The sequence below is a fragment of the Scyliorhinus torazame genome, chromosome 14 (genome assembly GCF_047496885.1).
Source record: "Scyliorhinus torazame isolate Kashiwa2021f chromosome 14, sScyTor2.1, whole genome shotgun sequence".
Classification (NCBI taxonomy): domain Eukaryota; kingdom Metazoa; phylum Chordata; class Chondrichthyes; order Carcharhiniformes; family Scyliorhinidae; genus Scyliorhinus; species Scyliorhinus torazame.
In genome coordinates this window covers 15,990,473-16,003,132 of record NC_092720.1, presented here as the reverse complement: position 1 = coordinate 16,003,132, position 12,660 = coordinate 15,990,473, and the positions used below count along the sequence as shown (strand labels likewise).

The following is a 12,660-nucleotide window of genomic DNA, read 5'->3' as shown; positions in this document are numbered from 1 at the left end:
CGCAGACACGGGGAGAACGTGCAGACTCCGCACAGACAGTGACCCAAGCCAGGAATCGAACCTGGGACCCTGGCGCTGTAAAGCCACAGTGCTAGCCACTTGTGCTACCGTGCTGCCCTACGGAGAGCAAATCCCAGCCTTGCCACGTAACTGAAATCCCTCAACCACAGTGTTACTAAAACAGGAGAGAGAGAGCGAGAGAGGGAAAGAAATCAGCGAGGGTTTCCATTGCTGATTGCTATTGGTGACTTCTCCTGGGAAGTGGTTGTGTTGTGACACGGGCTGAGGCTCAGGTGCGAACCTTACTGTGAAGCCTCCGTTGAAGGGCCGAATGCACAGTGGTTAGCACTGTTGCTTCACAGCTCCAGGCTCCCAGGTTCGATTCCCGGCTTGGGTCGCCGTCTGTGCGGAGTCTGCACGTCCTCCCCGTGTCGGCGTGGGTTTCCTCCGGGTGCTCCGGTTTCCTCCCACAAATCCCGAAAGATGTGCTTGTTAGGTGAATTGGGCATTCTTAATTCTCCCTCTGTGTACCCGAACAGGCGCCAGAATGTGGCGACTAGGGGCTTTTCACAGTAACTTCATTGCGGTGTTAATGTAAGCCTACTTGTGACAATAAAGATTATTATTATTACTGCTCCTGCTCCTAGTTTCTAAGTCACTATTCACACTCGAGGATGGGTATTTCAGTCGAGGTAGAAGGGGTTCCCAGCCCTGCAAGGGTTGGCACTTGAAAGGGAGGATAATTCTGAAATGAAAACTTACAAAAAAGCAAAAATGTATTTCTTATTCTCTTCTGCAATATTTAATGGCCGCTATCCAAACACACAGAATTGAATATTATCCAGCACGACGTAGAATTCCCAGCACAGAAACAGGCTATTAACAGCACCATTGGTGTTTATACTCCACAAAGGTCTCCTCCCACCCCCAATCCATCAGTCTATCGGCCTTCCCTTTCTCCCTCATGTATTTCCCCAGATATTCCTTAAATACATCTATTCGATTCAACTATTCCCTGTGGTCTCGAGTTCCAAATTCTCACCACTCTCTGGGTAAACAAGTTTCCCCTGAATTCCCGATTGGATTACTTGCCGACTATACTATATTCCTGGCCCCAAGGTCTGGCTTCTTCCACAAGTGGAAACCTATTCTTTGCATCGACCTGATCAAGCCCCTTTGTAACTTGGCGATTATGAAGCATGTATTTCTCTAACTTTTGTATTTGGTGTAATTTATTTCTGTGCTTCCAGTGCTGCTCTTGTTGAGTGTCTGGAACAAATCCTCATGCAGTTCCTCACCTCTCTCCCCCGCAGGTGACGATAAAGCGAAGACCGATGTTTTACATAGTGAACCTGCTCATTCCCAGCGCCTTCCTCATGGCGACCGACATCATGAGCTTCTACCTGCCCACTCACAGTTTTGACCGCGCCTCCTTTAAGATGACCCTCATGTTGGGGTATTCGGTGTTCCTCGTCATCGTAAAGGACCTGTTGCCCAGTAACTCAACCCACACTCCGCTGATAGGTAAGACCTGGCCTTTCATTGTTAGGAGCAGGAGGAGGCCATTCAGCCCCTCTAGCCTGCACCGCCATTCAATATGATCATGGATTGTGTTTCGAATTCTATCCTCCCATCTACCCCGAACCATACGTAGAAAATAGAAGCAAGAAGACGCCATTCGGCCCTTCGAGCCTGCCCCGCCATTGATTATGATCATGGCTGATCATCAAATCAATACCCTGATCCCACCTTCCCCCCCATATCCCTTAATCCCTTTTGCCCCAAGAGCTATATCTAATTTCTTCTTGAAATTACACAATGTTTTCACCTCAACTACTTTTTGTGGTAGTGAATTCCACAGATTCACCGCTCTCTGGGTGAAAACATTTCTCCTCACCTCAGTCCTAAAAGGTTTATCCCTTATCCTCAAACTATCACCCCTCGTTCTGGACTTCCTCACCATCTGCAACATTCTTTCTGAATCTATCCTATCAGAATGTCATACATTTCTATGAGATCCCCTCTCACTCTTCTAAACTCCAATGAATCTAATCCTAACCGACTCAATCTCTCCTCATACGTCAGTCCCGCCATCCCAGGAATCAGCCTGGGAAACCTTCGCTGCCCTCCCTCCATAGCAACAATATCCTTCCTAGATAAGGAGACCAAAACTGCACACAATACTCCAGGTGAGGCCTCACAAACGCCCTGTACAATTGCAGTAAAACATACCTATTTCTATACTCAAATCCTCTCGCTATGAAGGCCAACATACCATTTGCCTTCTTTCCTGCCTGCTGTACCTGCACGCTTACTTTCAGCGACTGATGCACGAGGACACCAAGGTCTCGCTGAGTATCCACCTCTCTCAATTTACACACATTCAAATAATAATCTGCCTTCCTACTGTTGCTACTGAAGCAGATTACCTCACACTTATCCACATTGTACTCCGTCTGGCATGCATAAGCCCACTCATTTCGCCTGTCCAAATCCCGCTGAAGCATCTCTGCATCCTCCTCACAGCTCACGCTCCCACCCAGCTTTGTGTCATCTGCAACTTTGGAAATAATACATTTAGTTCCCTCATCCAAATCATGACTATATAATGGGGACAGTTGGGGTCCTAGCTCAGACCCCTGAGGCACCCCACTAGTCACTGCCAATTAAAAGAAAGACCCAATTATTCCAGCATTTTGCCTCCAGGCTGTTAGCCAGCTTTCTATCCATCTCAAGACACTATCTGTAATCCTATGCGCTTTAACTTTCCATATTAATCTGCTATGTGAGGCCTTGTCGAAAGCCTTCTGAAAGTCTAAATAAATCACATTCCCCGGGTCCCCTTTGTCATAAGCTGAGCCACTCATTTCAGGTATGAATCTAGTAAACCCCGTCTGAGCCTCCAACACATTTACATTCATCCTCAAATAAGGAGAATAAAACAGTCCACAATATTTAAGATGTGTTCTCTCCAATGCCCTGTTTAACTGAAACATAACATCCTGACTTTTATGTTCAATTCCTCTCATAATAAAGTATACCATTCCATTAGCCTTCTTAATTACTTGCGGTACCTGCATACTAACGTTTTGTGATCCATGCACTAGAACATGGGCACATAGGTTCAAACCTCACCATGGTAGCTAGTTTTGGTAATGTTGACCACAAAACTACAAACAATTGTTGTATGTCATAAGACATAGCAGCAGAATTAGGCCACTCGGCCCACCGAGTCTGCTCCGCCATTCAATCATGGCTGACATTTTTCTCACCCCCATTCTCCTGCCTTCTCCCCATAACCCCTGATCCCCTTATTAATCAAGAGCCTATCTATCTCTGTCTTAAAGACACTCAGTGATTTTGCCTCCACAGCCTTCTGCGGCAAAGAGCTCCACAGATTCACCACCCTCTGGCTTCAGGAATTCCTCCTCATCTCTGTTTTGAAGGATCGTCCCTTTAGTCTGAGATGGTGTCCTCTGGTTCTCGTTTTTCCTACAAGTGGAAACATCCTCTCCACGTCTATCCAGGCCTCGCAGTATCCTGTAAATTTCGATAAGATCGCCCCCCTCACCCTTCTAAACTAGACCCAGAGTCCACTTCCGTTCCTCGTACGACAGGCTCTTCATTCCAGGGATCATTCTTGTGAACCTCCTCTGGACCATCACAACCTTCCCTAGATGCCCATCTGGTTTTGAATGCCCTTTAGGGAAGGACGTCTGCCATCCTTATTTGATCTGTCCTCCATACGACTCCTGATCGGCAGCAATGAGGTTGACTCTTAACTGCTCTCAGGGGCAGTTAAGGACGGGGAACAAAGACCAGCCTTCCCAGTAATGCCCACATCCCATGAATATTAAAGAAAAGTCTTGTACCTCTCTTTGCCGCCATAGAGCTATTCCCGGTCACCCTCTCTGCAACACACTCAAACTTCTAACCATGAGCAGAAATTATGGGTAACATACGTGTGTCTGTCACCCGAAGTTCCAACTTTTTTTTTTTGTGTATCAATATTGAAGTGTGTGCATGTGTGTATGAATGGACCTCTGTGAGCACGCAACCAGGTCTCCATAATATGCCTTTCACACACTCACAAAGCACACAATACCTCGCCAGGTGCATATTTATTGAACAAATATCGGTCACCATTCGGTAACCAAGGATCCGTGTGTACTCTCTTCCTGTTTTATCATCAACTGTACAAAAAGCTCTGGTTTACAGGCTTCGCAAACATGAATACTGAGATCAGAGACTTAACACGGCTTCTTTTACTCGTTTATTTACTAACCAGAAATGTAATTTGGCACGTTTGGATTCCCAACCTATCACATGCAGCTGGCATGTTAGATGGGGCTATGTAAGCGAGAGATGTTGCTGCCTCCAAACCTACGCGCACTCCACTATGATTCCCTACTCCTCCAATCCATGATCATCACCTCTTGGTGCACTCCATATATGATTACACATAATTTACAGTTCTGGACAGGCCATTTGGTCCATCTAATCTATGCTGGTGTTTATGCGCAATACAAACTTCCTCCTGCCCTACTTCATTCTAGCTCATTAACAGGTTTCTGTCTCCCTTACATACTTATCACACTAGGAATGACTAATGAGGTCCCACAATGATCTGTGCTGGTGATTCAGCTTTTCACTGGCCCAGATCTTCCAATCTCTAGATAGTCGGAGAACGGACGTACCCCAGAATATACCAGGTGGGACACTTCGGAAATCCCAACACACTGACTCTGTGGGCTTGCTCGGGAGGTTTGATCTTCCACTCGGCATTTCCTCTGCTCCCTGGAACCTCTGCAAAAGTCAGAGGCTTTGGACAGTTTTGACTTACTTAGCTGTATAGTTACGCAAGAACTTGCCTAGCTCCTGGGTAACTAAACAAATGACCACCTTGTCCCCCAACCCCCCTTCGACCACCCAACCCCCGACAGAACTTGACTAGCCCACAACCTGACATCTCCCTACCTCAACTATGCCCTGATCCCATCGACCAGCCTACCCATCTGACACCCTGCCCACTTCACCCATCTGCCACCCTACCCACTTCACCCACCTGCCACGCTAACTCCTTACCTTCTCTCCGCATCCTATTGAAGAAACTTTTGGACACTTACTTAACAGAAAAGGCAGCTAGTGCCGGACAAAAGGCTTGTCTTCCCGGGATGATACAGTGCTACGGGGAAGTAGTTGATTGAAGGTACACTCCGCATTCCTGGAGTAGCCAGGCTGAGAGTCCCAGATAGAAAAGCAGGGCTCCAGTATGGCCCAGTAGGAACGGAGAGGCAATCCGACTGTGATTTCCACTCCTCCGAATACTCAGGTCAATATGGTCACTGCTGACTCAGACAACACAATGAGCGACCTTCTCAATTGTCCTGTCAGGAAGAGTTGAGCAGGTTGGGCCTATACCGTTTGGAGTTTAGAAGGACGAGGGGTGACCTGACTGACTGGGGTTGGATTACGAGGAGAGGTTGAGTAGACTGGGACTGTACTCGTTGGAATTTAGAAGGATGAGGGGGGATCTTATAGAAACATATAAAATTATGAAGGGAATAGATAGGATAGATGCGGGCAGGTTGTTTCCACTGGTGGGTGAAAGCAGAACTAGGGGGCATAGCCTCAAAATAAGGGGAAGTAGGTTTAGGACTGAGTTTAGGAGGAACTTCTTCACCCAAAGGGTTGTGAATCTATGGAATTCCTTGCCCAGTGAAGCAGTAGAGGCTCCTTCATTAAACGTTTTTAAGATAAAGATAGATAGTTTTTTGAAGAATAAAGGGATTAAGGGTTATGGTGTTCAGGCCGGAAAGTGGAGGTGAGCCCACAAAAGATCAGCCATGATCTCATTGAATGGTGGAGCAGGCTCGAGGGGCCAGATGGCCTACTCCTGCTCCTGGTTCTTATGAAACACACAGGTTTCCGAAGGGGTTTGACAGGGGGGGGATGCTGAGAGGATGTTCCCCCTCCTGAGGGAATCGAGAAACAGGGGGCACATTTTCGTAATAAGGGGGTCGTACACTCTGTGGTAGTATGCATTAGGGGTCATGTGGGACTGTGAAGCCGTGATGTCATTGGCTGACAGATCCCGGGTCCTGGTTGGCTGTTGACCTCTAGCTCCGCCCTGAAGGCGGAGTATAAGAACCAGGAGTTCTCCCCCGCAGGCCAGTCTGTTACTGAACTGCGGGGAACAAGTCACGCTTAATAAAGCCTCATCGACTTCATCTCTATTCGTCTCTCGTGAGTCTTTGTGCGCTACACACTCCCAACGGAGAGGACCTCATTCTCTCAGAGGACCATTGGTGTTTGGAATTCTCTTCCTCAAGAGCTGAGGAGGCTGGGTCATTAAATTTCTTCAAGACATTTGAATAAATGTCACAGACAGTGACCCTCAGCGTTATGAGAGCAGATGGAAAGTTGAGTTTAGGCCGCAAACAGAATGGCCTACTCTTGCTCCTATGATCTTAATGGTTGACAACTTAACAAAGCAGCGTGAATGGAAAAAGCGATGAACTTAATTAATAATTTTCAATTTAAGAGCGTTAGCCAAAGATACGTGTGGTTTGGAGCCAAAGCATTTGGATGGAGTTAAGATACAACTCAGCCACGTTCTCATTGAACAGCTGACGGGCTGAATGGTTTATTCTTGTTCCTTTGCTCCTCCTTGCGTCGAAGCAGCTCGTGTCAAATACTCCCTGCAGTAGCAAGTTTCACAGTCTCATCACTCTCCAGGTAAAGGATGTTTCTGGTTACGGGCCAGAGTCCATTGTATGAACAGTGTATGGCTTTTGTTCGCTATCGTCACTCGGCAACCAAAGAGAGAAAATCTCTCATCTCTATAGTGCCTGTCGCAACATCAAAATATCCCAAAGCACTTCCTCGCTTACGAATGGCAGTTGAAGTATGATCGCTGTTGCAATTTAGGAAACTGGATTCTGTTCAGTTTCTAGACGGGGGCCTGAGAGGGTAAATGTGGCTTTTCTGATGGTGCAGCTGCAGCTCATCAACGAGAATATCAGCCTGGATTTTGTGCTCAGGTCCCTGAAAAGAATCTCAACGATCACTGAATTGTTAGTGCAGAATGAGGCCATTTGGCCCATCGTATCTGCACCAGCCCTCCCCAGGAGCAATTCGCTGAGAGCTGTTTGCCCTTCTTCTCCCCATAACCCTGCATCTTCTTCCTTTTCAACTAACAGTTGAGTGTCTGCACTGAAGCAGCCTCCACCACGCTCACAAGCAGAGCACTCGAACGCTCGCTGCATGAAAATGTTTTATTTCTCGTGATGTTTTTTCCAATGTAATAGTGACCCCTGGACTCAGATAACAAGAGACAGCCAGACCCTAATTTCAGGGCCTGTTCCACGCACAAAAGCAGAGCCTGCTGTTTTCCTACTCCATTGCCCATGTCAATCTGACGTTCTTGCTTTCCCTGGTCTTGTTGCAGCCATCTTCTTCCTGGTGTCTCTGACCTTTATGGTCACCAGTTTGTTTGAGACCATCATCATCATTAACGTCATCCACCAGAATGCCAAGCAGAGGAAGGCCGTCCCGCCTTGGCTGAGGACCATCGTCCTGGTCTACGGGGCAAAGCTGTTCTGGCGGAAAGGAAAACAACGTGTATACCACCAGGTGTCCCGCCTCCCACAGAATGTCAGCATCACAGACCAAGGTAACATCCACCTCTTTCATCAATCCATTGATCCTCCTATTCCTCCTCCGCACACCTGAGTTGATGGGTATTGAACTTGGGAATGAAAAACTCTTCCATTCTGGGATACGCCAGGTTAATTTTCAAACTGCCTCCTCCCTCCCCTTTGCTCTTGCCGCCAACATCCAACCAACCCCCCAGCCAGCTGCTCATCACATCAACCATTTCACTGCAGCTAATTGTAATCTCCAAGAAAAAAGTTTCAAATCTATCCTACACCGTCCCCATCAAACACTCCCAGGACAGGTGCAGCACGGGGTTAGATACAGAGTAAAGCTCCCTCTGCACTGTCTACATCAAACACTCCCAGGACAGGTGCAGCACGGGGTTAGATACAGAGTAAACCTCCCTCTACATCGTCCCCATCAAACATTCCCAGGACAGGTACAGCACAGGGTTAGATACAGAGTAAAGCTCACTCTACACTGTCCCCATCAAACACTCCCCGGACAGGTACAGCACGGAGTTAGATACAGAGTAAAGCTCCCTCTACACTGTCCCCATCAAACACTCCCAGGACAGGTACAGCACGGGGTTAGATACAGAGTAAAGGTCCCTCTACACTGTCCCCATCAAACACTCCCAGGACAGGTTCAGCACGGGGTTAGGTACAGAGTAAAGCTCCCTCTACACTGTCCCCATCAAACACTCCCAGGACAGGTACAGCATGGCGTTAGATACAGAGTAAAGCTCCCTCTACACTGTCCCCATCAAATACTCCCAGGACAGGTACAGCACGGGGTTAGATACAGAGTAAAGCTTCCTCTACACTGTCCCCATCAAACATTCCCAGGACAGGTACAGCATGGGGCTAAATACACAGTAAAGCTCCCTCTACACCGTCCCCATCAAACACTCCCAGGACAGGTACAGCACGGGGTTAGATATAGAGTAAAGCTCCCATTACATTGCCCCCATCAAACACGCCCAGGACAGGTACAGCATGGGGTTAGATACAGAGTAAAACTCCCTTTACACTGTCCCCCATCAAACACTCCCAGGCCAGGTACAGCACAGGGCTAGATACAGAGTAAATCTCCCTCTACACTGTCCCCATCAAACACTCACAGGACAGGTACAGCATGGGGTTAGCTACAGCCGAAAGCTCCCTCTACACTGTCCCCATCAAACACTCCCAGGACAGGTACAGCACGGGGGTAGATAGAGAGTAAATCTCCCTCTACACTGTCCCCATCAATAACTCTCAGGACAGGTACAGCACAGGGTTAGATACAGAGTAAATCTCCCTCTACACTATCCCCATCAAACACTCACAGAACAGGAACAGCATGGGGTTAGTTACAGACTAAAGCTCCCTCTACACTGTCCCCATCAAACACTCTCAGGACAGGTACATCACGGGGTTAGATACAGAGTAAAGCTCCCGCGACACTGTCCCCATCAAACACTCCCAGGACAGGTACAGCACGGGGTTAGACACAGAGTAAAGCTCCCTCTACACTGCCCCCTCACTCCCAGGACAGGTACAGCACAGGGTTAGATACAGAGTAAAGCTCCCTCTACACTGTCCCCATCAAACACTCTCAGGGCAGGTACAACACGGGGTTAGATACAGAGTAAAGCTCCCTCTACACTGTCCCCATCAAACACTTCCAGGACGGGTACAGCAAGGGGTTTAATGCAGTGTAACGATCCCTCTGATCTCTACTCCTTTTGTGTCCGGAAATGCTATCAGAGACCACCCCTGAATAGTCTGGCTGTAATTTGAAGGTTGCACCCTCTTGTGCTGGACTGTCTCCCATCAGCGAAAATAGCAGCAAGAGAGAAAGTTCTTTTAATCATCTTAGAAACCTCAATTAGATCAACCCTTAATCTTCAATATTTGAGGAAATTTAGGCTTCGTGTAGCCAACCTGCCCTTTGTAATTTAATCCTTTTAGTCACTCCAATGTTATAATTGGTATCGATCATTTATTAGCCTATCTGCAGGACATAAAATACCCCCCCCCCGCCGAGTTCTCACCAACAGCAGGCTAGAATCAGCCTGCGTTCCTGCTGCCCCATAGCTATTTGCTGCCCCCTACTGGAAAGTCCAGCATGCATCAGCCTCAGCCCCCGCTGATCAGATAGCTCACAGCCCAGACTCGCAGTCGATGGACACGCCACTGAAGAGTAACCGGTGCTCTGGGGACGAGCAGGGGAACACTGGAAAGTAAGGAAATATTTCTCCTGAACTGTGTTGATAGAAATCAAGTATTTGCAGCAAGGTGGGCGGCACGGTAGCATAGTGGTTAGCACAATTGCTTCACAACTCCAGGGTCCCCGGTTCGATTCCCGGCTGGGTCACTATCTGTGCGGAGTCTGCACGTCCTCCCCGTGTGTGCGTGGGTTTCCTCCGGGTGCTCCGGTTTCCTCCCATACTCCGAAGATGTGCAGGTTAGGTGGATTGGCCAAGCTAAATTGCCCTTAGTGTCCAAAATTGCCCTTTGTGCTGGGTGGGGTTACTGGGTTATGGGGATAGGGTGGAGGTGTTGACCTTGGGTAGGGTGCTCTTTCCAAGAGCCGGTGCAGACTCGATGGGCCGAATGGCCTCCTTCTGCACTGTAAATTCTATGATTCTGTGAACAACAATTTGCATTAATATCGCACCTTACATAAAGTAAAATGCCTGAAGACGCTCCATGGGAAAGCTCATTGACAATGGTTGGCACAGAGCAGCACAAGGAGGTATTTGCACAGATGATCCAAAGCTTGACCTCAGGGGTATGTTTTTTTTCATGTTTTACGGGGATGTGGGTGTTGCTGCCAAGGTCCAGCATTAACTGCCCATCCCTAATCGCCAACCATTTCAGAGTGGGCAGTTAAGAGTCACCCACATTGCTGTGTGTCTGGAGTCACAAGTAGGCCAGACCAGGTAAGGGCGGCAGATTTCCTTCCCTAAAAGACCAGATGGATTTTTTTTTCAACAACAGTCAACAATAGTTGTGGTCACCGTTACCGAGACTAGCTTTCCAATTCTGATTATTAATGAAAGTTAAATATGACCAGCTGCGGGGCAGTGATTTGAAGCCCCCCCCCCCCCCCCCCCCCCCCAGATCATTAGCCCAGGCCTCTAGGTTATGAGGTCAGTAACATTACCACGCCACTGCCAAGTTCCCAAGTGTTTGTTGTGAAGGAGGAGAGGGAGGTGGAGAGATTTAGGAATGGAATCCCGGAGATGGGCCACCATTGACGGTGCAGTGAAGGAGATTTCCAAAGCCCTACCCTCGTCAGCCCTCCCAAACCTCTCCCGCCGTCGACTTTTGTATTTCCGTTGACATTTTCAGGAGCGCCGCGGGCGATGATCCTACTGATGAACTCTTGATCCCTGCAGACTGCGAGGTGAAGAGTTCCTGGCCGCCGGAGGTCGAGACTCTTCAGGCATTGTTGCGTAAGATCGCTGAGGGAGTGGAGGAGATCAAACAGTGCGTGGAGCGTCGTGACCAGGAACGGGAGATGGAAGATGAGTGGCTGCAGATTGGCCACATTCTCGACTGCTTCCTTCACTCTGTGTACTTGGTGTTGTTCACGGCTTTCTTGTTAACTCTCTCTGTCGCTTGGCTGATGTGACTTTCCATTCAGCTGGTCCCGCGCACTAATGATCCCCTCCGGGGGGGGGGGGGGGGGGGGGATTATTTTTTTAAGCAGTGAGTTGTGATGTTGTGGAATGTGCCGCCTCAAAGGCTGGAGGAAGAAAATTCAATCAGGACTTTCAAAATAATAATTTTTTAAAGAGCTTGCATTCATGTCACACCTTTCATAACCTCAGGGTTCCCCACACTGTTTTACAGCGAATTAAGCACTTTTGAAGTATAGTCATTGTTGTAATGGAGGGTACGCAGTTGTCAATTTTTTGCACAGCACGATCCCACCCACACACACACACACACACACACACACACACACAGCTGCTGACTAGTGGGGCAGTGACTAGTGGGGTACCACGGGGGTCGGTGCTGGGACTCCAGCTATTCACAATGATTCAGATGAGGGAACATAATGTAATATCTCGAAATTTGCAGATGACACCAAGCTGGGTGGGAGGGTGAGCTGTGAGGAGGATACAGAGATCCTTCAGTGTGATTTGGACAAATTGTGTGAGTGGGCAAATGAATGGCAGATGCAGCATAATGTGGATAAATCAGAGGTTATCCACTTTGGTAGCAAAAACAAGAACAGACTATTATCTGAATGGCCATATATTAGGCGAGAGGAATGTGTAACGAGACCAGGGTGTCCTCGTACACCAGTCACTGAAGGTAAGCGTGCAGGTGCAGCAGGCGGTAAAGATGGCAAATGGTATGCTGCCCTTCACAGCGATAGGATTCGAGTACAGGAGCAGGGTCTTGCTGCAATTATACAGGGCCTAGGTGAGGTCACATCTGGAATATTGCGTGCAGTTTTGGTCTCCTTATCTAGGAAGGATATTCTTGCTCCAGAGGGAGTGCAGCGAAGGTTTACCAGGCTGATTCCTGGGATGGCGGGACTGAGGTACGAGGAGAGATTGAATCGGTTGGGAGTTCATTCCCCTGAGTTCAGAAGAATGATGGAGATCTGATAGGAACCTATAAAATTCTAACAGGACCGGACAGGGTAGATGCAGGAAGGATATTCCCGATGGTGGGTGTGTCCAGAAATAGGTTCAAACCAATCAAAGCTGGTGTTATGGGCCAGGGTTTAGAGAACCCCAAAGTGTGTCATGGAGTTCACCTGACCCACAACTTTTAATAGATTGTGGTCTGGGGAGCACACGGCCCACTCTACAGGTGTGGGACAGCAGAAATGAAAAGTATTTTAAAAAACAAAACGATGTTTATTCTATGAACTCAAGTTAACCTTTTTAAAACAAACAGTGAACATCTTCGCAACCATTAATTCAAATACAACCCCAAAGAATGCAACCGTAAGTAATCTATATGCTGTTATTTTACACCCAAAAGACTTAAC

The 12,660-nt window shown here is 48.0% G+C and overlaps 1 protein-coding gene across 2 annotated transcripts in view; it reads left to right on the top strand.

The window, feature by feature from the left end:
* LOC140389538 (5-hydroxytryptamine receptor 3A-like) overlaps positions 1-12,660 on the top strand; it is a 110,843-nt gene that overhangs the window by 92,810 nt on the left and 5,373 nt on the right. Inside the window, exons 7-9 of one of the 2 annotated variants that reach the window (XM_072473733.1) lie at positions 1,314-1,524; positions 7,451-7,675; positions 11,048-11,545. In XM_072473733.1, the coding sequence (XP_072329834.1) occupies positions 1,314-1,524; positions 7,451-7,675; positions 11,048-11,283 (672 nt within the window). In that variant the 3' untranslated portion in view covers positions 11,284-11,545. Of the gene's footprint in view, positions 1-1,313; positions 1,525-7,450; positions 7,676-11,047; positions 11,546-12,660 lie in introns of those variants that run through there. The other variant, XM_072473734.1, reaches the window with a different exon arrangement.